Source organism: Pristiophorus japonicus, chromosome 11 (assembly GCF_044704955.1).
Source record: "Pristiophorus japonicus isolate sPriJap1 chromosome 11, sPriJap1.hap1, whole genome shotgun sequence".
Lineage (NCBI taxonomy): Eukaryota > Metazoa > Chordata > Chondrichthyes > Pristiophoridae > Pristiophorus > Pristiophorus japonicus.
Window position 1 is genome coordinate 19,706,308 of NC_091987.1, and position 24,470 is coordinate 19,730,777.

Below are 24,470 nucleotides of genomic sequence, written 5' to 3' on the forward strand. Positions count from 1 at the left end.
ATAAGAAATAGGAGCAGGAATAGACCATACGGCCCCTCGAGCCTGCTCTGTCATTTAATATGATCATGGCTGATCTGATCATGCACTCAGGTCCATTTCCCCGTCCGCTTCCCATAACCTTTTATTTCCTTATCAGTTAAGAAACTGTCTATCTCGGTCTTAAATTTATTCAATGACCCAGCCTCCACAGCTCTCTGAGAGAAGAAATTCCTCTTCATCACTGTTTTAAATGGGCGGCTCCTTATTCTAAGATCATGCCCTCTAGTTCGAGTCTCCCCCATCAGTGGAAACATACTCTCCGCATCTGTATTATGAGGAGCGGTCAGGGAAGTGGAGCTGAGTCCATGATCAGATCAGCCATGATCGTATTGAATGGTGGAGCAGGCTCGAGGGGCCAGGTGGCCTACTCCTGCTCCTATTACTTGCGTTTTTATCTGGTGCGTTGAGACTTCAACAGCCGCTAACTGGAGAATTATTGATCTCGGCAGTCCAACGGCAGAGAGCAGGGACCAGGCACTTATGGACGAGAGTAGGAGACCCTAATTCACCGTAGACTGTTCGCTCAGTCTTCTAACAGCTGATTTCACCAAAAATAGGAGTAGGAGAATGTATAACATAATAGAACAATAGCTTGGCAAGGTAAAGGGCATCACGGGATAATTAGCATACAGAGCTACAGTAAAGGAGGAAGCCGCAAGATATGTTGCTCAGAATAGTTTAACAATGCAGAGGTCAGTAATAATATCTATATATGAATTTATTCTGTGTGATAGAGACTAACATTGTTTTAAATGAGGTCATTAGGATTTTGTAAGGTGAGCAAGAGGTGGTCATGCAGAGTTTAGGGCAGAATTCATCAAAGGATCGGTGTAAAGATGTCCTAGTTTGGAGACAGGTGTCCGGACTGGAGTGTTAATATCCTGTTGTCTGCTGTGTCTCAGTGGGTAACACACTGAGTCAGTCGGTCGTGGGTTCACTCCTATTCCAGAGACTTCAGCACATAATCCAGGCTGACACTCCCAGTGTCAGTACTGAGGGAATGCTGCACTGTCGGAGGTGCCGTTTTTCGAATGAGACGTAAACGGAGGCCCCGTCTGCCCTCTCAGGCAGATGTAAAAGATGCCATGGCACTATTCGAAGAGCAGGGGAGTCCTGGCCAATATTTACCCCTCAACCAACATCAGTAAAAACAGATTATCAGGTCAGTATCACATTGCTGTTTGTGGGATCTTGCTATGCGCAAATTGGCTGCCACATTTCTATACGTTGCAACAGTGACAACACTTCAAAAAGTAAATTGCTTTGGGATGTCCTGAAAGATGCTATATAAATGCAAGTCTTTTTTATCCTGTGAAAAGAGAGAATGGTAATAATGGTGCAAGGTTAATTCATCATCGAGACCCCCCACATTCCAGCCAGAATGAAGTAGCTGTGGTGCAACACTGCCCTTTATAATGAAAGAGCATCTGACACAAGGATCACCTGACAATGGCCCGGAATTAACAGGTTCAGAGCAAGTCACCTGGCGTTGCTTCGGAACTGACCCTCCAGGTGTATAAATATGAGCCATTTTCAGTAGCTTGTTGGCATTTAGCTCCGAGAACTCTCCTGGATTGGAGCAGTTTAAAGCCCCCAAGGGGTATCCTACTTGTGAGTATATAGAAGTATAGAAGCACTTGTAATTAATAGACAGTGTTTCGTCACACCACCGATACATCACGAATGGCGCGTACGATATAAAATGGGCAACTGAGACAAAGAATCGTTCACAATAAGGACTCAAGGCACCAAGACAAAGAGGGAGTGGTGACTGTCAGAGAAAGGAAGGTGGGCAAAGTGTTTTATATATTTATGGCTGTGCTTTGTGACACCATGTGGGTTATCAGCCTGGCGGTGATGTCCTGCCCCAGGACCTATAGAGTACTGTAAAACCATTCTGGTGCCTTGAGAACGTGGAAGATACTACATAAATACAACTTCTTCCTTCAAATGAGAACAACATCTATCAGCCAAAGTGCTACAGTGCCTTTTTACATAACTGACATACTTTAAGCAAATCCACTTTGGACACAGTGGGGCCAAAATTGACCATTTTTTTTAAAGAACCGTCAGGGTCTCAAAGAGGAGGTCAGCGCAGTCGGCGTAAATCGTGATATTGCCCTCATTTATTTTGGGGGCGGTGGGCGTTCCTGCCCCACCAGTGTTCCCGCCCCGCTGACCCCTCACCGACCGACGGTGACCCCCTTCCTGCCCCGCCGGGAGCGGTTCGGCCGCCGCTTGCTGCCCCCGACAGCTTTCCCCGGCGGGAAGCTGCGTGTGGCTGGGCGGCGCGTCCGCCCTTAAAGGGGAGGGCCCGCTGCCGCGGCCGCCATTTTATTTTAATTGTCGGCCGGCTCCAAGGTCGGCCACGGGTTGGGTCCCCGCTCCTGGGTGCCGGACCGCTGGCCCAGCCGAAACCCTGCTTGGTGGCCCAGTGTTTGCCACTAACGTGGCTGCAGAGTTCGCAGCGGCCCTCCCCTTTAACTGAAGGGGAGGGACGTCGTGACACGTCAGTGCGGGGCTGATGACACCGACTGATGTCCGCCCGCCCCGCTCGTTTCCACACCAACTTCATCGCCTGCAACAACAAAAAAATACCAAGTGCTGAACTTGGCTCCATTCGCCACCCCGTGGATGGGGCAGAGAAAAATCTTCAAGGTCGCTGGGTGCACCCCCATTCGGTCGGGGGTCATGTCGGCCCCAGTATGGCTTCAAGAGGGAGCTGGACCGGTTCACATCATATCGAATTGACAGAACGCATGGTGCGACCAACCTCCTGGTCTGGGAGCAGGAGAGAATTGTTACAGAGTAGTTTTTCCTTCGATTGGCCCTGGGCCTTTTCTCCTATTTTTGCCTCTCCCAGGGGATTATATGGCTGCGGTGGGAAGTGAATAGACACGTTGCCCCAGCCATCATGGGGCAAGTGTCGAGACATGCCACCCCAGACCATCATGGGGCAAGTGTCTAGACATTCCACCCCAGACCATCATGGGGCAAGTGTCTAGACATGCCACCCCAGACCATCATGGGGAGGTGTCTAGACATGCCACCCCAGACCATCATGGGGAGGTGTCTAGACATGCCACCCCAGACCATCATGGGGAGGTGTCTAGACATGCCACCCCAGACCATCATGGGGCAAGTGTCTAGACATGCCACCCCAGACCATCATGGGGAGGTGTCTAGACATGCCACCCCAGACCATCATGGGGAGGTGTCTAGACATGCCACCCCAGACCATCATGGGGAGGTGTCTAGACATGCCACCCCAGACCATCATGGGGAGGTGTCTAGACATGCCACCCCAGACCATCATGGGGAGGTGTCTAGACATGCCACCCCAGACCATCATGGGGCAAGTGTCGAGACATGCCACCCCAGACCATCATGGGGCAAGTGTCTAGACATTCCACCCCAGACCATCATGGGGCAAGTGTCTAGACATTCCACCCCAGACCATCATGGGGCAAGTGTCTAGACATTCCACCCCAGACCATCATGGGGCAAGTGTCTAGACATTCCACCCCAGACCATCATGGGGCAAGTGTCTAGACATTCCACCCCAGACCATCATGGGACAAGTGTCTAGACATTCCACCCCAGACCATCATGGGGCAAGTGTCTAGACATTCCACCCCAGACCATCATGGGGCAAGTGTCGAGACATTCCACCCCAGACCATCATGGGGCAGTGTCTAGACATTCCACCCCAGACCATCATGGGGCAGTGTCTAGACATGGCGAGTGTGGGGGCAGGCTTGGTGACCAACTGGTCTTTTGTTGCTAATCACTTTCGTACGTTGACACTCCCACTTTAGTGAAATCCTCCCGATGACTGTTCGCTGTACTTACCTGTATGGAGTTGGGCCGATTGTTCTGGTTTTGGGGATCTGTGAAGTAGTCCGTGTTGTGGGTTAATCGACCGTGACCACCATAGGCTTCTGCGTCAGTGTCCAGCACTATACGATATCTGGATAAACTGATTAAGGAGAAAAACAACCAGACTCATAATAAGCGCTCTCAAAATTATCCAAGTGTGCACACAGCTCAATCACTTACACTAACAAATCCCAGTGTGTATATACGTCGAATTTACAGCACAGAAACAGGCCATTCGGGCCAACAAGTCCACCAGTGTTTGTGCTCCACAAGCCTCCTCCCACCCCTCTTCATCTCACCCTATCACCATATCCTTCTATTCCTTTCTCCCTCGTGTGTTTATCCAGCTTCCCCTTAAATACATCTATGCTGTTTATCTTAACCAGCTCTCATCACTCTCTGGGTAAAGAAGTTTCTCCTGAATTCCCCTTTGGATTTATCAGTGAATGTCTTATATTGATGGCCCCTAGTTCTGGTCTCCCCCACAAGTGGAAACATCTTATCTACGTTTACCTTATCAAACTCCTTCATAATTTTAAAGACCTTTATCAGATCACCTCTCTGCCTTCTCTTTTCAATCGCTTATAAGCTCCTCACAGCCCCTGGACTGGGTGGGCAGGTGGAGAAACAGCCAGGGTTCACTCACCCTTTGCTGGAAAGGTGCGTGCGAATTCGGAGTAAGGACAGTATCACGACTGGGTTCAGCTGTGGTGCTCCATCATAGTCGACTGGCCTATGGACCCTCGCTGTCTAGATTCCTTCCCATGTGGAGGACGGGCACTTGGATCAGGTCAGCAGTGGCTGCAAATCGTACACTGACGGCTGCTACAAGCCATCCAACGCAGCCCTGCCTCCGTGAATATTGTAATTTACTGCACGGAGTGTAAAGAAAGGGTTAATCAGAGTACCAGTGGTCAGAGCGATACCGGAGGCTAAAAGGGTTAAATTATAAGGACAGGTTGCAAAGTCTGGGCTTGTATCTCTGAGTGTAGAAGATTAAGAGGGGATCTAATTGAGGTGTTTGATGATTAAAGGAGTTGATAGGGTAGATACCTAAATGGGGAGAAGCTGGGAACTGTGGAGGAGCAGAGGGATTCAGGGCCCAAGTACAGAAATCACTGAAAGCTCGTGGACAGGAACAAAATATAATTTAAAGGGCGAATGGAATGTTGGCCTTTATCACGAGGGGTGAAATACAGAAGGAGGGAGTTATGCTACAGTTGTACACAGCTCTGGTCAGACCCCTATGGGGAGTAACTGCGTCCAGTCCTGGCCCCATGCCCCAGGGAGGATATATCGGTCTCGGATGGGGAGCAGCGCAGATTCACCAGAACAATACCCCGGGGATAAAAGGGTTAAATTATGAGGGCACGTTGCACAGACTGGGCTTGTGTTCCCTCGAGTGTAAAAGATTGAGGGGGGGATCTAATCGAGGGGTTTACGATAATTGAAGGATTCGATAGGGTAGAGCGAGAGAAACTATTCCCTCTGGTGGGGGGGGGGGGGGAGGCCAGAACAAGGGGGCGTCACCTTAAAATTAGAGCCAGGCCGTTCAGGGGTGATGTCAGGAAGCACTTCTTCACACAAAGGGCCGTGGGAATCTGGAACTCTCTCCCCCAAAAAAGCTGTTGAGGCTGGGGGTCAATTGTAAATTTCAAAACTGAGATTGACGGATCTTTGTTAGGCAAAGGGTTATGGAACTAAGGCAGGTAGATGGAGTTAAATTACAGATCAGCCACGATCTCACCGAATAGCGGAAAAAGCTCGAGGTGCTGAATGGCCTCCTGCTCCTCTAAGTCTGCTGTGGAGTGTTTCAGTATCAGTAATGTTAACCTTGAACGGTTGTTTGTTAATTGGAGCAGTATGATTCTTAGATTGTAGTGCAGCAATTCGAAGATGGTGGCCTCTGAACTCTTGTACTGAGGCCGATCCTTACATTGCCGGCAGGTTGTTACTGTGAAATAATCACCTGTTTAATGGGATAAGTTAATTGGAGACATGCCAGTCCCATGTTTGAGAGAATTGGAGCACTGATCTGTAGCTTCGATGACAACAGGTAAATCCTACAAAAAAACATCGAGGGAAAAACGTTACCTTTGCAATTCGAGTTTCAAACAAGGGGCTGGTGCCGTATGATACAGAATCAAAGGCAGGCTTAGTTTCCAGCTACGGCTGGTGCCGTAGCAAATATATGCAAGGGAGAAAATTTTGATAAGACAACAGTATAGGGAGTTATACTGATCTCGTCAGCTGAGTGGGAAAAGTGAGGCAATCAGCTCTTCAACTGAGTTACTGAGGTATACGTTCTGATAAGATTCTCCTTATGTGGAGTTGCTTTTAACTCCTGGTGTTGTGGACTTGGGAGTGTTTCAATATTAGTAATGCTAACCTTTAACGGTTATGGATGTTATGCAGTGTGGAGACATTCTGATCGTCACAAAGTAGAGGCAAGAGAAAGAGATAAAAAGTGATGAATTGCAATGAGAATTTGGATTACAATGTGAATCAGCATGGTTTTACGAAAGGAAAATTGTGTCTGACAAATTTGCTCGAGTTCTTTCAGGATGTACAGGCAGGTGGATAAGGGGGAACCAGTGGATGTGGTGTATTTGGATTTCCAGAAAGCATTCAATGAGGTGCCACATAAAAGGTTACTGCACAAGATAAAAGCTCACGGGGTTGGGGGTAATATGTTAGTAAGGATAGAGGATTGGCTAGCTAACATAAAACAGAGAGTCGAGATAAATGGGTAATTTTCAGGTTGGCAAACAGTAACTAGTGGAGTGCCACAGAGATCGGTGCTGGGGCCTCAACTATTTACAACCTATATTAATGACTTCGATGAAGGGACCGAGTGTAATGTAGCCAAATTTGCTGGTGATACAAAGATGGGTGGGAAAGCAAGTTGTGTGGAGGACGCAAAGGATCTACACAAAGGGATATAGACAGGTTAAGTGAGTGGGCAAAAATTTGGCAGATGGAGTACAATGTAGGAAAATGTGAGGTTATCCACTTCGGTAGGAAAAATAAAAAAACAAATTATTTAAATTGGGTGAGATTACAAAATGCGGTGGTACTGAGGGACCTGGGGGTTCTTGTGCATGAAACACAAAAGGTTAGTATGCAGGCACAGCACGTAATTAGGAAGACAACTGGAACGTTGGCCTTTATTGCAAAGGAGATGGAGTATAAAAGCAGAGAAGTCTGGCTACAACTGTACAGGGTATTGGTGAGGCCACACCAGGAATACTGCGTACAGTTTTGATCTCCTTATTTAAGGATTACTGCATTGGAGGCAGTTCAGAGAAGGTTCACTAGGTTAATTCCTGAGATGAAGGGGTTGTCCTATAATCATTGGAGTTTAGAAGAATGAGAGGTGATCTTATTGAAATGTATAAGATTCTGAGGGGGGCTTGACAGGGTAAATGCAGAGAGGATGTTTCCCCTCGTGGGGAATCTAGAACTAGGAAGCATCATTTCAGAATAATGGGTCGCCCATTTAAAACTAAGATAAGGAGGAATTTCTTCTCTCTGAGGGTTGTATATCTGTGGAATTCTCTGCCCCAGAGAGCTGTGAAGGCTGGGTCATTGAATATATTTAAGATGGAGATGGACAGATTTTTGAATGATAAGGGAGTAAAGGGGTTATGGGGAGCGGGCAGGGAAGTGGAGCTGAGTCCATGATCGGATCAGCCATGATCTTATTGAATGGCGGAGCAGGCTCGAGGGGCCTATTTCTTATGTGCTTATGGCCGCTACCCGGTCTGGGCCTACATGTGACTCCAGTCCTACGCCAACACGGTTTATTCTTTAACCGCCCTCTGATCCAGTGAGCCACTCAGTTGTGCTAGGGCTAGCCTGTAAATGCCGGCCTCGTTAGCAACCCCACACCCTGTGAATGATTAGAAAAAAAGCAGAAAGTCTTTCAAAAACAAAATAAAGAGCAGCTTGTGAAAGTGTTGACTGCAGCAGGTTAAATCCAGGTACAACAACACATTACCCGAGCTATGTTTATCCGTGGCTGTCTGCAGACAGCAATCAGCGCTGATCAAGATGCTTAAGAGTAGAAAATACATCTCACAGTGTTAAATTGCTCAGCAACTTCCTCATCCAGCCATCTGCTGAGCAGGATTAAATTACCATTGATGCTGCAAGTGCAGGGCAGAGACCCAGCAAAAGATAAAGTGGCCAAAACTATTTTCAGATTGATGCTGTTTAAGAAGCAGCAGAGGATTCACTTCCCCCCTCCTTCAGTAAGGAATGGCGCCAACGAGTTTAAAGACAAAAAGATTTGCATTTCTATAGCACCTTTCATGACTACTGGACGTTCCAAGGTGCATCACAGTGAATTAAGTACTTTTTAAAGTGTAGTCACTGTTGTAATGTAGGAAACACGGCAGGACGGCTTTTGTTTCTCAGGATCATGGGTTCAAGCCCCACTCCAGAGACTTGAGCACATAATCCAGGCCGACACTCCCAGTGGCAGTACTGAGGGAGCGCCGCACTGTCGGAGGGGCAGTACTGAGGGAGCGCCGCACTGTCGGAGGGGCTGTACTGAGGGAGCGCCGCACTGTCGGAGGGGCAGTACTGAGGGAGCGCCGCACTGTCGGAGGGGCAGTACTGAGGGAGCGCCGCACTGTCGGAGGGGCAGTACTGAGGGAGCGCTGCACTGTCGGAGGGGCAGTACTGAGGGAGCGCCGCACTGTCGGAGGGGCAGTACTGAGGGAGCGCCGCACTGTCGGAGGGGCAGTACTGAGGGAGCGCCGCACTGTCGGAGGGGCAGTACTGAGGGAGCGCCGCACTGTCGGAGGGGCAGTCCCTTTGGATGAGACATTAAACCGAGGCCCTGTCTGCTCCCTCAGGTTGCCATAAAAGATGCCATGGCCAATATTCATTCGAGCAGAGAGTCCCCTTGCTGGCCCAGCTAACATTCCTCCCTTATACAATCCCATCAAAGATGGGGTATGGTAGCATAGTGGTTACGTCACTGGATCCGTGATCTAAAGGCCCAGATCAATGATGTGGAGAGATGAGTTCAAATCCCACAATGGCAACTGGGGAATATAAATTCAGTTAAATAAATCTGGAATTAAAACAAACTGCATCAGCACAGTTGGATTGTCGTGAAAACCCATCTGGTTCACAAATGCCCTTTAGGGAAGGAAATCTGCCGCCCTTATCCGGTCTGGCCTATATGTGACTCCAGACCAACAGGAAAGTGGTTGACCTTTAACTGCCCTCTGAAATGGCCCACATAAGAAAACAAGAATTCGGAGCAGGGTGGGCCACACGGCCCCTCGAGCCTGCTCCGCCATTTAATAAGATCATGGCTGAGAATCGACCTCAACTCCACTTTCCCGCCCGATCTCTATATCCCTGGATTCCCATCGACTCCAAAAATCTAGCGATCTCAGCCTTGAATATGTTCTGAGCCTCCAGAGCCCTCTGGGGTTGAGAATTCCAAAGATTCACAACCCTCTGAGTGAAGAAATTCCTCCTCATCTCGGTCTTAAATGGTTTACCCCTTCTCCTGAGATTGTGCTCCTTAGTTCTAGATACTCTAGCCAGGGGAAACAACCTCTCAGCATCTACCGTGTCAATACCTTTCAGAATCTTGTATGTTTCAATGAGATCCCCTCTCATTCTCCTAAGCTCGAGTATAGGCCCAATCTACAGAATCTCCCATCCCAGGAACTTCCATTGCATCGCCTCCAAGGCAAGTATATCCTTCCTTAGATAAGACCACCAAAACTGTGTACAGTACTCCAGGTGTGGTCTCACCAAGGCCCTGTACAATTGTAGTGAGACTTCTGTACTCTTATACTCCAACCCCCTTGCAATAAAGGAGAGGAATTTTCCCAGATTCTTTCTCCCTAAATTGGTCTGGTTTTTTATCTGGATTGTGCCTCTCCCAGGAGATCATATGGTTCCAGTTGGAGTGGAGTGTCGATGTTTTCAGTATAAGGGGTGTTGCAGTTGTGTGAGGCGGACTGGTTGGGCTGGGTGCTCTTTGCATTTCCGTCATTGCTCATAAGTAACCTTTAGGGCCGCTGACCAAGGGCCGTGCGGCTCTTTGTCGGCCGGCACGGACACGATGGGCCAAAATGGCCTCCTTCTGTAAATTTCTATGTTTCTATGCCATTTGCCTTCCTTATTGCTTGCTGTACCTGCATGCTAGCTTTCTGTGTTTCTTGCACGAGGACACCCAAATCTCTCTGAACACCAACATCCTCCTTCTCATGGGCAATTAGGGATGGACAATAAATGCTGCCCTAGCCGGCGATGCAAACATCCCATGAATTAATAAAAATAAACAGGTCAACTGCTCATTGCGGAGAGTGGGATCTTACTATGTACAGAATGGCCACCCACGGGGCCAAAACAAGTCACTGCACTTCAAAAGAAATTCATTGGTTGCAAATTGCTTTGGGATGTTTGTGAGATGTGATTGAGACGCTGCATAAATGAAAGCGCTTTCTTTTTTGGGCTTTGTTTAATCTCGAGGATAAGGAGCTGTCAAGAGCAATTTTTATCCACTTCAAATTGGGCGATTCTTCACAGACTGAGGTTTGATTCCAGACAAGGCAACAGATGCCAAGCATTTATTACCAGCTCTGCAGTTGCTGTGAGTGGGAGTTTATAAGGTAATTAGGAACATGGGAATTGCTCGGCGAAAAACGGACCAGGGTCCATCGAGTTCACCGTCTACCTGCGACATACAACAATAATGGGGACTGTTGACTAATCATTGCAATCAATCTCTATCAATTTCGAAGAAGAGCAGGGGGACTTCACCCCGGTGTCCTGGGGCCAATATTTCTCCCTCAATCAACATCATTGAAACAGATTGTCTGGTCATTATCACATTGCTGTTTGTGGGAGCTTGCTGTGCGCAAATTGGCTGCCACATTTTCTACATTACAACCGTGACTACACTTCCTGAGGTTGTGAAAGGTATTCTTTTGGTCTACAACAGACCCAGACACAAGGTGAGGAAAACCCCCAGTGGGGGAGAACTTTGTGAACCACAGGTCCAACGTCACCTGTTCCTCCCGAGCTCACTACTCACCCCAGATCATGTCTCACATTCATCATCACAGGCACTCCCTCGAACGAGGATGACTTGCTTCCACATGATTAAGGACCCGATGTTCCAGTCCTGAGCTCCAATTGAAGGGTGGAAGATGCCTGTGCGTGGATTTTTTTAACGTATGGTGACCGTTGCACACCAGCCACCACACGGGCTCAACAGAGCTAGGTCTTTATCCGGTGGCAAGGGTTAACCATGTGACCAGTCTCACATTACTCACATACTGTGTTCCAAAATTAGACATGAATTTATCCGTAATGATTCCGGTACCAATGGTCAGTGCATCGGCCAATGTAAAATCGAGGCCTGAGCTTCAATCCCTCATGAGTGGAGTTAACGCGAAGGCTGACCTCAGGGTGTGGTGTACATGGGAGCTAAAACTGTCCAGTGTCCCTGGGTTCAACTTGGGGGCGGCAGAGGGGGGAGGTCATCATCCTGCCCTTGAATACTATCCAGCGACTCCCACTGAATAAAGTCCACGTGCACTCGTAAAACCATACAGCACCGAAGCAGGCCATTCGGCCCATCGTGCCTTTTGCCGGCTCTTTGATAGAGCGATCCAATTAGTTCCACTTCCCCCGCTCTTTCCCCATAGCCCTGCACATGTTTCCCCTTTGAGTATTTATCCAACTCCCTTTTGAGTCGTCGAGGAGGTGCCGCGGTGAGTCAGGAGGCCTATGAAGGCCCAACAGTTGGAGGAGCAGCGGTGAGTCGGGAGGCCTATGAAGGCCCAACAGTTGGAGGAGCAGCGGTGAGTCGGGAGGCCTATGAAGGCCCAACAGTTGGAGGAGCAGCGGTGAGTCGGGAGGCCTATGAAGGCCCAACAGTTGGAGGTGCCGCGGTGAGTCGGGAGGCCTATGAAGGCCCAACAGTCGGGGAGCGGCAGTGTCGACGAGGAGGCCAGCTGGTGCAGGGAGAGTAGGCAAAAAAGTACAAAGGAATCGAAGGGTGATGTCACAGCTAAGGGAGCAAATGATTGGTGAGTAGTTTTTCTTCTTTTTCTTTTCCTTTATCAGTAGGTAACCTTTTAGCCTTGTTGCCAAATTAAGTTAATCTAGGGGTTAAGTCATGGCAGGAGAGCTCAGACACGTGTCATGCTCCTCCTGTGCTATGTGAGAATTCAGGGGTGCTTCCAGTGTCCCTGACGACTACATGTGCAGGAAGTGTATCCTGCTGCAGCTCCTGACAGACCGCATTGCAGGATTGCTACCAGTACCACGTGCTAGTCAGAGTAGGAATCGCAGGATAGCTCAGATGAATACGTGGCTTGAGCAGTGGTGCAGCAGGGAGGGATTCAAATTCCTGGGGCATTGGAACCGGTTCTGGGGTAGGTGGGACCAGTATAAACTGGACAGTCTGCACCTGGGCAGGACCGGAACCAATGTTCTAGGGGGAGTGTTTGCAAGTGCTGTTGGGGAGGAGTTAAACTAATATGGCAGGGGGATGGGAACCAATGCAGGGAGACAGAGGGAAACAAAAAGGAGGCAAAAGCAAAAGACAGAAAGGAGAGGAGTAAAAGTGGAGGGCAGAGAAACCCAAGGCAAAAAACAAAAAGGGCTACTGAACATAAAGCGGCTGCAGGAGGGGTCAAAACTAAAAATCATGGTTTAAAAACTAGTATTAAAACACTCTACCTAAACGCACGCAGCATTCAAAATAAAGTAAATGAGTTCACGGCACAAATCATTACAAATGGGTATGATTTGGTGGCCATTACAGAAACGTGGTTGCAGGGTGGCCAAGACTGGGAATTAAACATAACAGGGGTATCCGACGATTCGGAAAGAAAGACAAGAAGGGAAAGGAGGTGGGGTAGCTCTGTTAATAAAGGATGATATCAGGGCAGTTGTGAGAGACGATATTGGCTCTAATGAACAAAATGTTGAATCATTGTGGGTAGAGATTAAAGATAGTAAGGGGAAAAAGTCACTGGTGGGCGTAGTTTATAGGCCCCAAATAATAACTTCACGGTGGGGTGGGCAATAATCAAGGGAATAATAGAGGCATGTGGAAAAGGATCGGCAGTAATCATGGGGGATTTTAACCTACATATCGATTGGTCAAATCAAATCGCACGGGGTAGCCTGGAGAAGGAATTCATAGAATGCATATGGGATTGTTTCTTAGAACAGTATGTTACAGAACGTACAAGGGAGCAAGCTATCTTAGATCTGGTCCTGTGTAATGAGACAGGAATAATAAACGATCTCCTCGTAAAAGATCCTCTCGGAATGAGTGATTACAGTATGGTTGAATTTGTAATACAGATTGAGGGTGAGGAAGTAGTGTCTCAAACGAGCGTACTATGCTTAAACAAAGGGGACTACAGTGGGATGAGTGCAGAGTTGGCTAAAGTAGACTGGAAACACAGACTAAACGGTGGCACAATTGAGGAACAGTGGAGGACTTTTAAGGAGCTCTTTCATAGTGCTCAACAAAAATATATTCCAGTGAAAAAGAAGGGCGGTAAGAGAAGGGATAACCAGCCGTGGATAACCAAGGAAATAATGGAGAGTATCAAATTAAAAACCAATGCGTAGAAGGTGGCCAAAGTTAGTGGGAAAGTAGAAGATTGGGAAAATTTTAAATAACAGCAAAGAATGACTAAGAAAGCAATAAAGAAAGGAAAGATAGATTACGAAGGTAAACTTGCGCAAAACATAAAAACAGATAGTAAAAGCTTTTACAGATATATAAAACGGAAAAGAGTGACTAAAGTAAATGTTGGTCCCTTAGAAGATGAGAAGGGGGATTTAATAATGGGAAATGTGGAAATGCCTGAGACCTTAAACAATTATTTTGCTTCGGTCTTCACAGTGGAAGACACAAAAACCATGCCAAAAATTGCTGGTCACAGGAATGTGGGAAGGGAGGACCTTGAGACAATCACTATCACTAGGGGTGCAGTGCTGGACAGGCTAATGGAACTCAAGGGAGACAAGTCCCCTGGTCCTGATGAAATGCATCCCAGGGTATTAAAAGAGATGGCGGAAGTTATAGCAGATGCATTCGTTATAATCTACCAAAATTCTATGGACTCTGGGAAGGCACCAGCGGATTGGAAAGCAGCTAATGTAACGCCTCTGTTTAAAAAAGGGGGCAGACAAAAGGCAGGTAACTATAGGCTGGTTAGTTTAACATCTGTAGTGGGGAAAATGCTTGAAACTATCATTAAGGAAGAAATAGCGGGACATCTAGATAGGAATAGTGCAATCAAGCAGACGCAGCATGGATTCATGAAGGGGAAATCATGTTTAACTAATTTACTGGAATTCTTTGAGGATATACCGAGCATGGTGGATAGAGGTGTACCGATGGATGTGGTGTATTTAGATTTCCAAAAGGCATTCGATAAGGTGCCACACAAAAGGTTATTGCAGAAGATAGAGGTACGCGGAGTCAGAGGAAATGTATTAGCATGGATAGAGAATTGGCTGGCTAACAGAAAGCAGAGAGTCGGGATAAATGGGTCCTTTTTGGGTTGGAAATCGGTGGTTAGTGGTGTGCCACAGGGATCGGTGCTGGGACCACAACTGTTTACAATATACATAGATGACCTGGAAGAGGGGACAGAGTGTAGTGTAACAAAATTTGCAGACGACACAAAGATTAGTGGGAAAGTGGGTTGTGTAGAGGACACAGAGAGGCTGCAAAGAGATTTAGATAGGTTAAGCGAATGGGCTAAGGTTTGGCAGATGGAATACAATGTCGGAAAGTGTGAGGTCATCCACCTTGGGAAAAAAAACAGTAAAGGGGAATATTATTTGAATGGGGAGAAATTATAACATGCTGCGGTGCAGAGGGACCTGGGGGTCCTTGTGCATGAATCCCAAAAAGTTAGTTTTTGCAGGTGCAACAGATAATCAGGAAGGCGAATGGAATGTTGGCCTTCATTGCGAGAGGGATAGAGTACAAAAGCAGCAACTGTATTGGTGAGGCTGCACCTGGAGTACTGCGTACAGTTTTGGTCACCTTATTTAAGGAAGGATATACTAGCTTTGGAGGGGGTACAGAGACGATTCACGAGGCTGATTCCGGAGATGAGGGGGTAACCGTATGATGATAGATTGAGTAGACTGGGTCTTTACTCGTTGGAGTTCAGAAGGATGAGGGGTGATCTGATAGAAACATTTAAAATAATGAAAGGGATAGACAAGATAGAGGCAGAGAGGTTGTTTCCACTGGTCGGGGAGACTAGAACTAGGGGGCACAGCCTCAAAATATGGGGGAGCCAATTTAAAACCGAGTTGAGAAGGAATTTCTTCTCCAGAGGGTTGTGAATCTGTGGAATTCTCTGCCCAAGGAAGCAGTTGAGGCTAGCTCATTGAATGTATTCAAGTCACAGATAGATAGATTATTAACCAATAAGGGAATTAAGGGTTACGGGGAGCGGGCGGGTAAGTGGAGCTGAGTCCATGGCCAGATCAGCCATGATCTTGTTGAATGGCGGAGCAGGCTCGAGGGGCTAGATGGCCTACTCCTGTTCATAATTCTTATGTTCTTATGTTCACTGCAGCTGTGTATGGATTTACTCTGCAGCATCCGCGATGCTGAGGATGTCGTGAATAGCACATTTAGTGAGTTGGTCACACCGCAGGTAAAAGTTACACAGGCAGATAGGGAATGGGTGACCAGCAGGAAGAGCAGTGGAAGGAAGGTAGTGCAGGGGGTCCCCTACAGTCATCCCCCTCCAAAACAGATACACCGCTTTGGGTACTGTTGGGGGGGAATGACTCATCAGGGGAGGGCAGCAGCAGCCAAGTTCATGGCACCGTGGGTGGCTCTGCTGCACAGGAGGGCAGGAAAAAGAGAGAGTGGGAGAGCTATAGTGATAGGGGATTCTATTGTAAGGGGAATAGGTAGACGTTTCTGTGGCCGCCAGGAGACTCCAGTATGGTATGTTGCCTCCCTGGTGCAAGGGTCAAGTATGTCTTGGAGCGGCTGCAGGGTATTCTAGAGGGGGAGGGTGAACAGCCAGTTGTCGTGGTGCATATAGGTACCAACGATATAGGTAAAAAACAGGATGCGGTCCGACACGCTGATTTTAGGGAGCTCGGAGTTAAATTAAAAAGTAGGACCTCAAAGGTAACAATCTCAGGATTGCTACCAGTGCCATGTGCTAGTCAGAGTAGGAATCGCAGGATAGCTCAGATGAATACGTGGCTTGAGCAGTGGTGCAGCAGGGAGGGATTCAAATTCCTGGGACATTGGAACCGGTTCTGGGGAAGGTGGGACCAGAACAAACCGGACGGTCTGCACCTGGGCAGGACCGGAACCAATGTCCGGGGGGAGTGTTTGCTCGTGCTGTTGGGGAGGGGTTAAACTAATATGGCAGGGGGATGGGAACCAATGCAGGGAGACAGAGGGAAGTAGAATGGGGGCAGAAGCAAAAGATAGAAAGAAGAAAAGTAAAAGTGGAGGGCAGAGAAACCCAAGGCAAAAATCAAAACGGGCCACATTACAGCAAAATTCTAAAGGGGCAAAGAGTGTTAAAAAGACAAGCCTGAAGGCTCTGTGCCTCAATGCGAGGAGTATACGGAATAAGGTGGACGAATTAACTGCGCAGGCAGCTATTAACGAATATGGTATAATTGTCATCAGGGGGACATGGCTCCAGGGAGACCAAGGCTGGGAACTCAACATCCAGGAAGGATAGACAGAAAGGAAAAGGAGGTGGGTTAGCGTTGCTGGTTAAAGAGGAAACTAATGCAATAGTAAGGAAAGACATTAGCTTGGATGATGTGGAATCTGTATCGGTGGAGTTGCGGAATACCAAAGGGCAGAAAATGCTAGTGGGAGTTGTGTACAGACCACCAAAATGTAGTAGTGAGGTTGGGGACAATATCAATCAAGAAATTAGGAATGCGTGCAATAAAGGTGCAGCAGTTATCATGGGCGACTTTAAACTACATATAGATTGGGCTAACCAAACTGGTAGCAATACGGTGGAGGAGGATTTCCTGGAATGTATTAGGGATGGTTTTCTAGACCAATATGTCGAGGAACCAACTAGAGGGCTGGCCATCCTAACTGGGTAATATGTAATGAGAAAGGACTAATTAGCAATCTCGTTGGGGAAGATTGACCATAATATGGCAGAATTTTTTATTAAGATGGAGAGTGACACAGTTAATTCAGAAACTCGCGTTCTGAACTTAAGGAAAGGTAACTTTGATGGTATGAGACGTGAATTGGCGAGACGAGACTGGCAAATGATACTTAAAGGGTTGACAGTGGATAGGCAATAGCAAATATTTAAAGATCACATGGATGAAATTCAACAATTGTACATCCCTGTCTGGAGTAAAAATAAAACGGGGAAGGTGGCTCAACCGTGGCTAACAAGGGAAATTAAGGAAAGTGCTAAATCCAAGGAAGAGGCAAATAAATTGGCCAGAAAAAGCAGCAAACCTGAGGACGGGGAGAAATTTAGAATTCAGCAGAGGAGGACAAAGGGTTTAATTAGGAGGGGGAAAATAGAGTATGAGAGGAAGCCTGCTGGGAACATAAAAACTGACTGCAAAAGCTTCTATGGATATATGAAAAGAAAAAGATTAGTGAAGCCAAATGTAGGTCCCTTGCAGTCAGAATCAGGTGAATGTATAACGGGGAACAAAAAATGGCAGACCAGTTGAACAAATACTTTGGTTCTGTCTTCACGAAGGAAGACACAAATAACCTTCCTGAAATACTCGGGGACCGAGGGTCTAGTGAGGAGGAGGAACTGAAGGAAATCCTTATTAGGCGGGAAATTGTGTTCGGGAAATTGATGGGATTGAAGGCCGATAAATCTCCAGGGCCTGATAGTCTGCATTCCAGAGTACTTAAGGAAGTGGCCTTATAAATAGTGGATGCATTGGTGATCATTTTCCAACAGTCATTCGACTCTGGATCAGTTCCTATGGACTGGAGGGTAGCTAATCTAACAGCACTTTTTAAAAAAGGGAGAGAGAAAACGGGTAATTATAGACCGGTTAGCTTGACATCAGCAGTGGGGAAAATGTTGGAATCAATTATTAAAGATGAAATAGCAGCGCATTTGGAAAGCAGTGACAGGATCGGTCCAAGTCAGCATGGATTTATGAAAGGGAAATCATGCTTGACAAATCTAGAATTTTTTGAGGATGTAACTAGTAGAGTAGACAAGGCAGAATCAGTGGATGTGTTGTATTTGGACTTTCAAAAGGCTTTTGACAAGGTCCCACACAAGAGATTGGTGTGCAAAATTAAAGCACATGGTATTGGGGGTAATGTACTGACGTGGACAGAGAACTGGTTGGCAGACAGGAAGCAGAGAGTCGGGATAAAAGGATCCTTTTCAGAATGGCAGGCAGCGACTAGTGGGGTGCCGCAGGGCTCAGTGCTGGGACCCCAGCTATTTACAATATACATCAATGATTTAGATGAAGGAATGAGTGTAATATCTCCAAGTTTGTAGATGACACTAAGCTGGGTGGCGGTGTGAGCTGTGAGGAGGATGCTAAAAGGCTGCAGGGTGACTTGGACAGGTTAGGTGAGTGGGCAAATGCATGGCAGATGCAGTATAATATGGATAAATGTGAAGTTATCCACTTTGGGGACAAAAACACGAAGGCAGAATATTATCTGAATGGCGGCAGATTAGGAAAAGGGGAGGTGCAATGAGACCTGGGTGTCATGGTACATCAGTCATTGAAAGTTGGCATGCAGGTACAGCAGGCAGTGAAGACAGCAAATGGTATGTTGGCCTTCATAGCTAGAGGATTTGAGTATAGGAGCAGAGAGGTCTTACTGCAGTTGTACAGGGGCTTGGTGAGGCTTCACCTGGAATATTGTATTGAGTTTTGATCTCCTAATCTGAGGAAGGACGTTCTTGCTATTAAGGGAGTGCAGCGAAGGTTCATCAGACTGATTCCCGGGATGGCAGGACTGACATATGAGGAGAGACTGGATCGACTGGGCCTGTATTCACTGGAATTTAGAAGGATGAGAGTGGATCTCATAGAAACATATAAAATTCTGACGGGACTGGACAGGTTAGATGCAGGAAGAATGTTCCCGATGTTGGGGAAGTCCAGAACCAGGGGACACAGTCTTAGGATAAGGGGAAGGCCATTTAGGACTGAGATGAGGAGAAACTTCTTCACTTAGAGAGTTGTTAACCTGTGGAATTCTCTACCGCAGAATTGTTGAGGCCAGTTCATTGGATATATTCAAGAGGGATTTAGATATGGCCCTTACGGCTAAAGGGATCAAGGGGTATGGAGAGAAAGCAGGAAAGGGGTACTGAGGTCAATTTACAGCCATGATCTTATTGAATGGTGGTGCAGGTTCGAAGGGCCGAATGGCCTACTCCTGCACCTATTTTCTATGTTTCTATGAAAGATATTATTGAATCAAGAACAACTTGTATTTATACAGCGCTTTCAATGTAAGTAAATGTCCCAAGTAAATGTCGCAGGAGTGTTAAAAGACTAAAAAATCTGCTTCCACCAACCTTTCAGGCAGCGAGTTCCAGATCACAACAACTCGCCGTGTAAAAAAATATATATTTCCTCACCTCCCCCTCTGGTTCTTTTGCCAATTACCTTAAATCTGTGCCCTCTGGTTACTGACCCTCCTGCCACTGGAAACAGTTTCTCCTTAGTTACTTTATCAAAACCCTTTATATCATTTTGAATACCTCCATCAAATCTTCCATTAACCTTCTCTGGTCCAAGGAGAAGAATGCTAGACGATCACGTCACACAAGTGTACAGCAATGTTCGCTCTAACACGTCTTGGCGCCTCGCTGCCCCTTTAAGGGGCTGGGCGGGCCATTCGAAATTCGTGCGCGATTTTTGCTGCGAAGGCCGGCTGCACGGGACCGCTGGGATTACTCCGTGGGATCGCCGGGTTTACTCCGCGGGATCCCTGGATGACTCCGCGGCTGTGCGGGATCCCTGGATGACTCCGCGGGATCCCGGAATTACCCCACGGGATCGCTGGATTACTCCGCGGACGCACAGCTTAAAGGAAACGTTGGCGCAGAGACACCCTGGTACAAACTGCCGGCACCCACTTGTGAGGATTTGCTCGTGGACAAACGACGCACTGGGTGGGGTGCCGTCACTCAGCGGGAGGTCCCAGGAGAGAAAGGGTGGAATAAATGAAGACACTAAATTATGAGTGCGGTCAAGAACTGCTGTAATTGTAAAATTCAAACACAGAGCAAAATCAGCAAAAAAAAAGCAATAGAAATGAACTTGCAGCAAATGTTGATTTACAGCTGCGATGTGCAAAGGGTTTAAAGCAGTAGAGTGGGTTAGTGATGACAGAGTCATTAGCATCCACTGAAGGAGGTATGTTTACACGCACTGATAGAGCCCAGCACAATACTTCAAACTGAATACTGTTTGATTTCCTTTCTCTCAATAGAATGGCATCTTCATCAGCTCCACACAGCAGCACGGCCATATATCTGGGTCATCAGGATACACAACTGGGAAAACTCATCAAAATGGGGTTAATTAACTCAATCTCGCCTCGAGTCAGAAGGCTGAGAGTTCGAGTTCCATTCCAGAAACTTGAGCGCATAATCCAGGCCGACACTCCCAGTGGCAGTACTGAGGGAGCGCTGCACTGTCGGAGGGGCAGTACTGAGGGAGCGCCGAACTGTCGGTGGGGCAGTACTGAGGGAGTGCTGCACTGTCGGAGGGGTATTACTGAGGGAGCGCTGCACTGTCGGAGGGGCAATACTGAGGGAGCGCGCACTGTCGGAGGGGCAGTACTGAGGGAGCGCGCACTGTCGGAGGGGCAGTACTGAGGGAGCGCGCACTGTCGGAGGGGCAGTACTGAGGGAGCGCGCACTGTCGGAGGGGCAGTACTGAGGGAGCGCCGAACTGTCGGTGGGGCAGTACTGAGGGAGTGCTGCACTGTCGGAGGGGTATTACTGAGGGAGCGCTGCACTGTCGGAGGGGCAATACTGAGGGAGCGCGCACTGTCGGAGGGGCAGTACTGAGGGAGCGCGCACTGTCGGAGGGGCAGTACTGAGGGAGCGCCGAACTGTCGGTGGGGCAGTACTGAGGGAGTGTTGCACTGTCGGAGGGGCAGTACTGAGGGAGCGCTGCACTGTCGGAGGGGCAGTACTGAGGGAGCGCTGCACTGTCGGAGGGGCAATACTGAGGGAGCGCGCACTGTCGGAGGGCCAGTACTGAGGGAGCGCTGCACTGTCGGAGGGGCAGTACTGAGGGAGCGCCGCACTGTCGGAGGGGCAGTACTGAGGGAGCGCCGCACTGTCGGAGGGGCAGTACTGAGGGAGCGCGCACTGTCGGAGGGGCAGTACTGAGGGAGTGTTGCACTGTCGGAGGGGCAGTACTGAGGGAGCGCTGCACTGTCGGAGGGGCAGTACTGAGGGAGCGCGCACTGTCGGAGGGGCAGTACTGAGGGAACGCGCACTGTCGGAGGGGCAGTACTGAGGGAGCGTTGCACTGTCGGAGGGGCAGTACTGAGGGAGCGCTGCACTGTCGGAGGGGCAGTACTGAGGGAGCGCGCACTGTCGGAGGGGCAGTACTGAGGGAGCGTTGCACTGTCGGAGGGGCAGTACTGAGGGAGCGCTGCACTGTCGGAGGGGCAGTACTGAGGGAGCGCGCACTGTCGGAGGGGCAGTACTGAGGGAGTGTTGCACTCTCGGAGGAGCAGTACTGAGGGAGCGCCGCACTGTCGGAGGGGCAGTACTGAGGGAGCGCCGCACTGTCGGAGGGGCAGTACTGAGGGAGCGCCGCACTGTCGGAGGGGCAGTACTGAGGGAGCGCCGCACTGTCGGAGGGCCAGTACTGAGGGAGCGCCGCACTGTCGGAGGGACAGTACTGAGGGAGCGCGCACTGTCGGAGGGCCAGTACTGAGGGAGCGCGCACTGTCGGAGGGCCAGTACTGAGGGAGCGCTGCACTGTCGGAGGGGCAGTACTGAGGGAGCGCTGCACTGTCGGAGGGGCAGTACTGAGGGAGCGCGCACTGTCGGAGGGGCAGTACTGAGGGAGCGCGCACTGTCGGAGGGGCAGTACTGAGGGAGTGTTGCACTGTCGGAGGGGCAGTACTGAGGGAGCGCTGCACTGTCGGAGGGGCAGTACTGAGGGAGCGCGCACTGTCGGAGGGGCAGTACTGAGGGAGCGTTGCATTGTCGGAGGGGCAGTACTGAGGGAGCTCCGCACTGTCGGAGGGGCAGTACTGAGGGAGCGCTGCACTGTCGGACGGGCAGTACTGAGGGAGCGCGCACTGTCGGAGGGGCAGTACTGAGGGAGTGTTGCACTGTCGGAGGGGCAGTACTGAGGGAGCGCTGCACTGTCGGAGGGGCAGTACTGAGGGAGCGCGCACTGTCGGAGGGGCAGTACTGAGGGACTGTTGCACTCTCGGAGGAGCAGTACTGAGGGAGCGCGCACTGTCGGAGGGCCAGTACTGAGGGAGCGCCGCACTGTCGGAGAGGCAGTACTGAGGGAGCGCTGCACTGTCGGAAGGGCAGTACTGAGGGAGTACTGCTCTGTCGGAGATGCCATCTTTCAAATGAGACGTTAAATTGAGGCCTCCTCCGCCCTCTCAAGTGGATGTATAAGATCCCACGCACTATGTCGACGAAGAGCAGGGGAGTTCTCCCCGGTGTCCTGGGCCAATATCCGTCAACCAACATCACTCAAACTTATCAGGTCATTTATCACAATGTTGTTTATGGGAGTTTGCTGTGCGCAAATTGGCTGTTGCATTTCCTACATTACATCAGCGACTGCACTTTAAGAAGTAAATCATTGACTGTTAAGCGCTTTGGGCCATCCCGAGGTGGTGAAAGGTGCTGGGGAAAAGTGAGTCCTTTGTTTAGAGCAGATGCTGTTGGCAGGCAACAAGCTCGGGTAAGGGAGAGGAATAGACACCAGAGATTGCAGCCAGTTCCCCCAGACCCGATTACTGTCCAGTCAGAGTCTGCTGGACGTGTGAGCGAGCCAACAGCGAATCGGCTCACAATCAGTCTGTGATATCCTCCGTGATTCGCGACTCACTGCGAATATGATTCGCCTCGGGGGCGCGAGGAGCAGCAAGTGTGCGTGGGACTGTATCGCACTGAGAGCATCGTGTGTCTCCAGAGAGAAGGAATTGGAGGAGGAAGTGCTATTCCTGCAGCAGCAGTGTCCTCACGGATGAATCTGTTCGAAAAACACATGGGAGATCAGCTTCCAGAGAAAAAAACCCAAAGTGATAATTGTCAGACAATTTAGAGTGTAGGGAACATCGACAGCCAAGCCCAGAGAGTGAGTGTCCGCAGATGGACGCAGTGAGAATTAGCTGCGGCCTCCCTCAACGGGACAGGAAGGATTGTTTTAATTCAGTCCTCCAATTAATATTAATCCACGTCAGTCGGTACTTGTCCATCTCAGTGAAAATGAATAGCCTCGGAAAGCTGGGTTATTTTAGGAGGATGTGGGTGCACTGTATTACCCCTATCCTCCCACATTCCTCAGACTCGGCATGATGGAGAGCTCAATCCAAAGCAGGGCTCTGTGCATCAGGAGTCACGCTGCAGCAGCACGCAAAGCACTCGTCTTTTTTCAAGATCTTTAGAACCAAAATCAGGCCAAACCTTTGTAAAGGCTCCTTACAAAGGGAAAGCTGAGGCCAACTTCCAATAGTGTGTGCAGAATGAGAGTGAGAGTGAGAGCAGAAAGCACAGAGACAGAGAGAGAGAGCATGTACACAAGGGACAGAGAGAGAGAGAAACAGGCACAGGGAAAGAGGAAGAAACAGAGGCAGAGGGGGATATAGACATCAGAGATGCAGACAGGGAGAGACACAGAAAGAGAGACACAGAAAGAGAGAGAGAGACACAGAGAGAGAGAGAGACACACAGAGACAGACAGAGAGAGAGACACAGAAAGAGAGACACAGAAAGAGAGACACAGAAAGAGAGACAGAGAGAGAGAGAGACACAGAGAGAGAGACACAGACAGAGAGAGAGAGAGAGAAAGAGAGAGAGACAGTGAAGACGGACAGAGATGGAGAGAAAAGAAAAATACTGTGGATGCTGAAAAACAGAAAATACTCAGGAGTATAGGCAGCATTTGTGGAGAGAGAAACAGTTTCAGCTCAATGACCTTTCATCAGAATTGATAAAATGACTCCGAGCCGGTGTTTGTGCTCCACACCAGCCCCCTCCCACCCCTCTTCATCTCACCCCATCACCATATCCTTCTATTCCTTTCTCCCTCATGTGTTTATCCAGCTTCCCCTGAAATACATCGATACTATTCGCCTCAACCACTCCCTGTGGGAGCGAGTTCCACATTCTCACCACTCTCTGGGTAAAGATGTTTCTCCTGAATTCCCCATTGGATTTATTAGTGACTATCTTATATTGATGGCCCCTAGTTTTGGTCTTCCCCACAAGTGGAAACATCTTCTCTACGTCTAACCTATCGAACCCCTTCATATTTTTGAAGATCTCGATCAGGTCACCCCTCAG

At 48.8% G+C, this 24,470-nt stretch overlaps 1 protein-coding gene across 2 annotated transcripts in view; it reads right to left on the reverse strand.

The window, feature by feature from the left end:
- Nucleotides 1-24,470, reverse strand: part of gbe1b (glucan (1,4-alpha-), branching enzyme 1b) — a 641,317-nt gene that overhangs the window by 56,442 nt on the left and 560,405 nt on the right. For both annotated transcript variants that reach the window (XM_070893260.1, XM_070893261.1), the window contains exon 15: nt 3,892-4,009. In XM_070893260.1, coding sequence (XP_070749361.1) covers nt 3,892-4,009 — 118 coding nt within the window. The remainder of the gene's footprint in view (nt 1-3,891; nt 4,010-24,470) is intronic.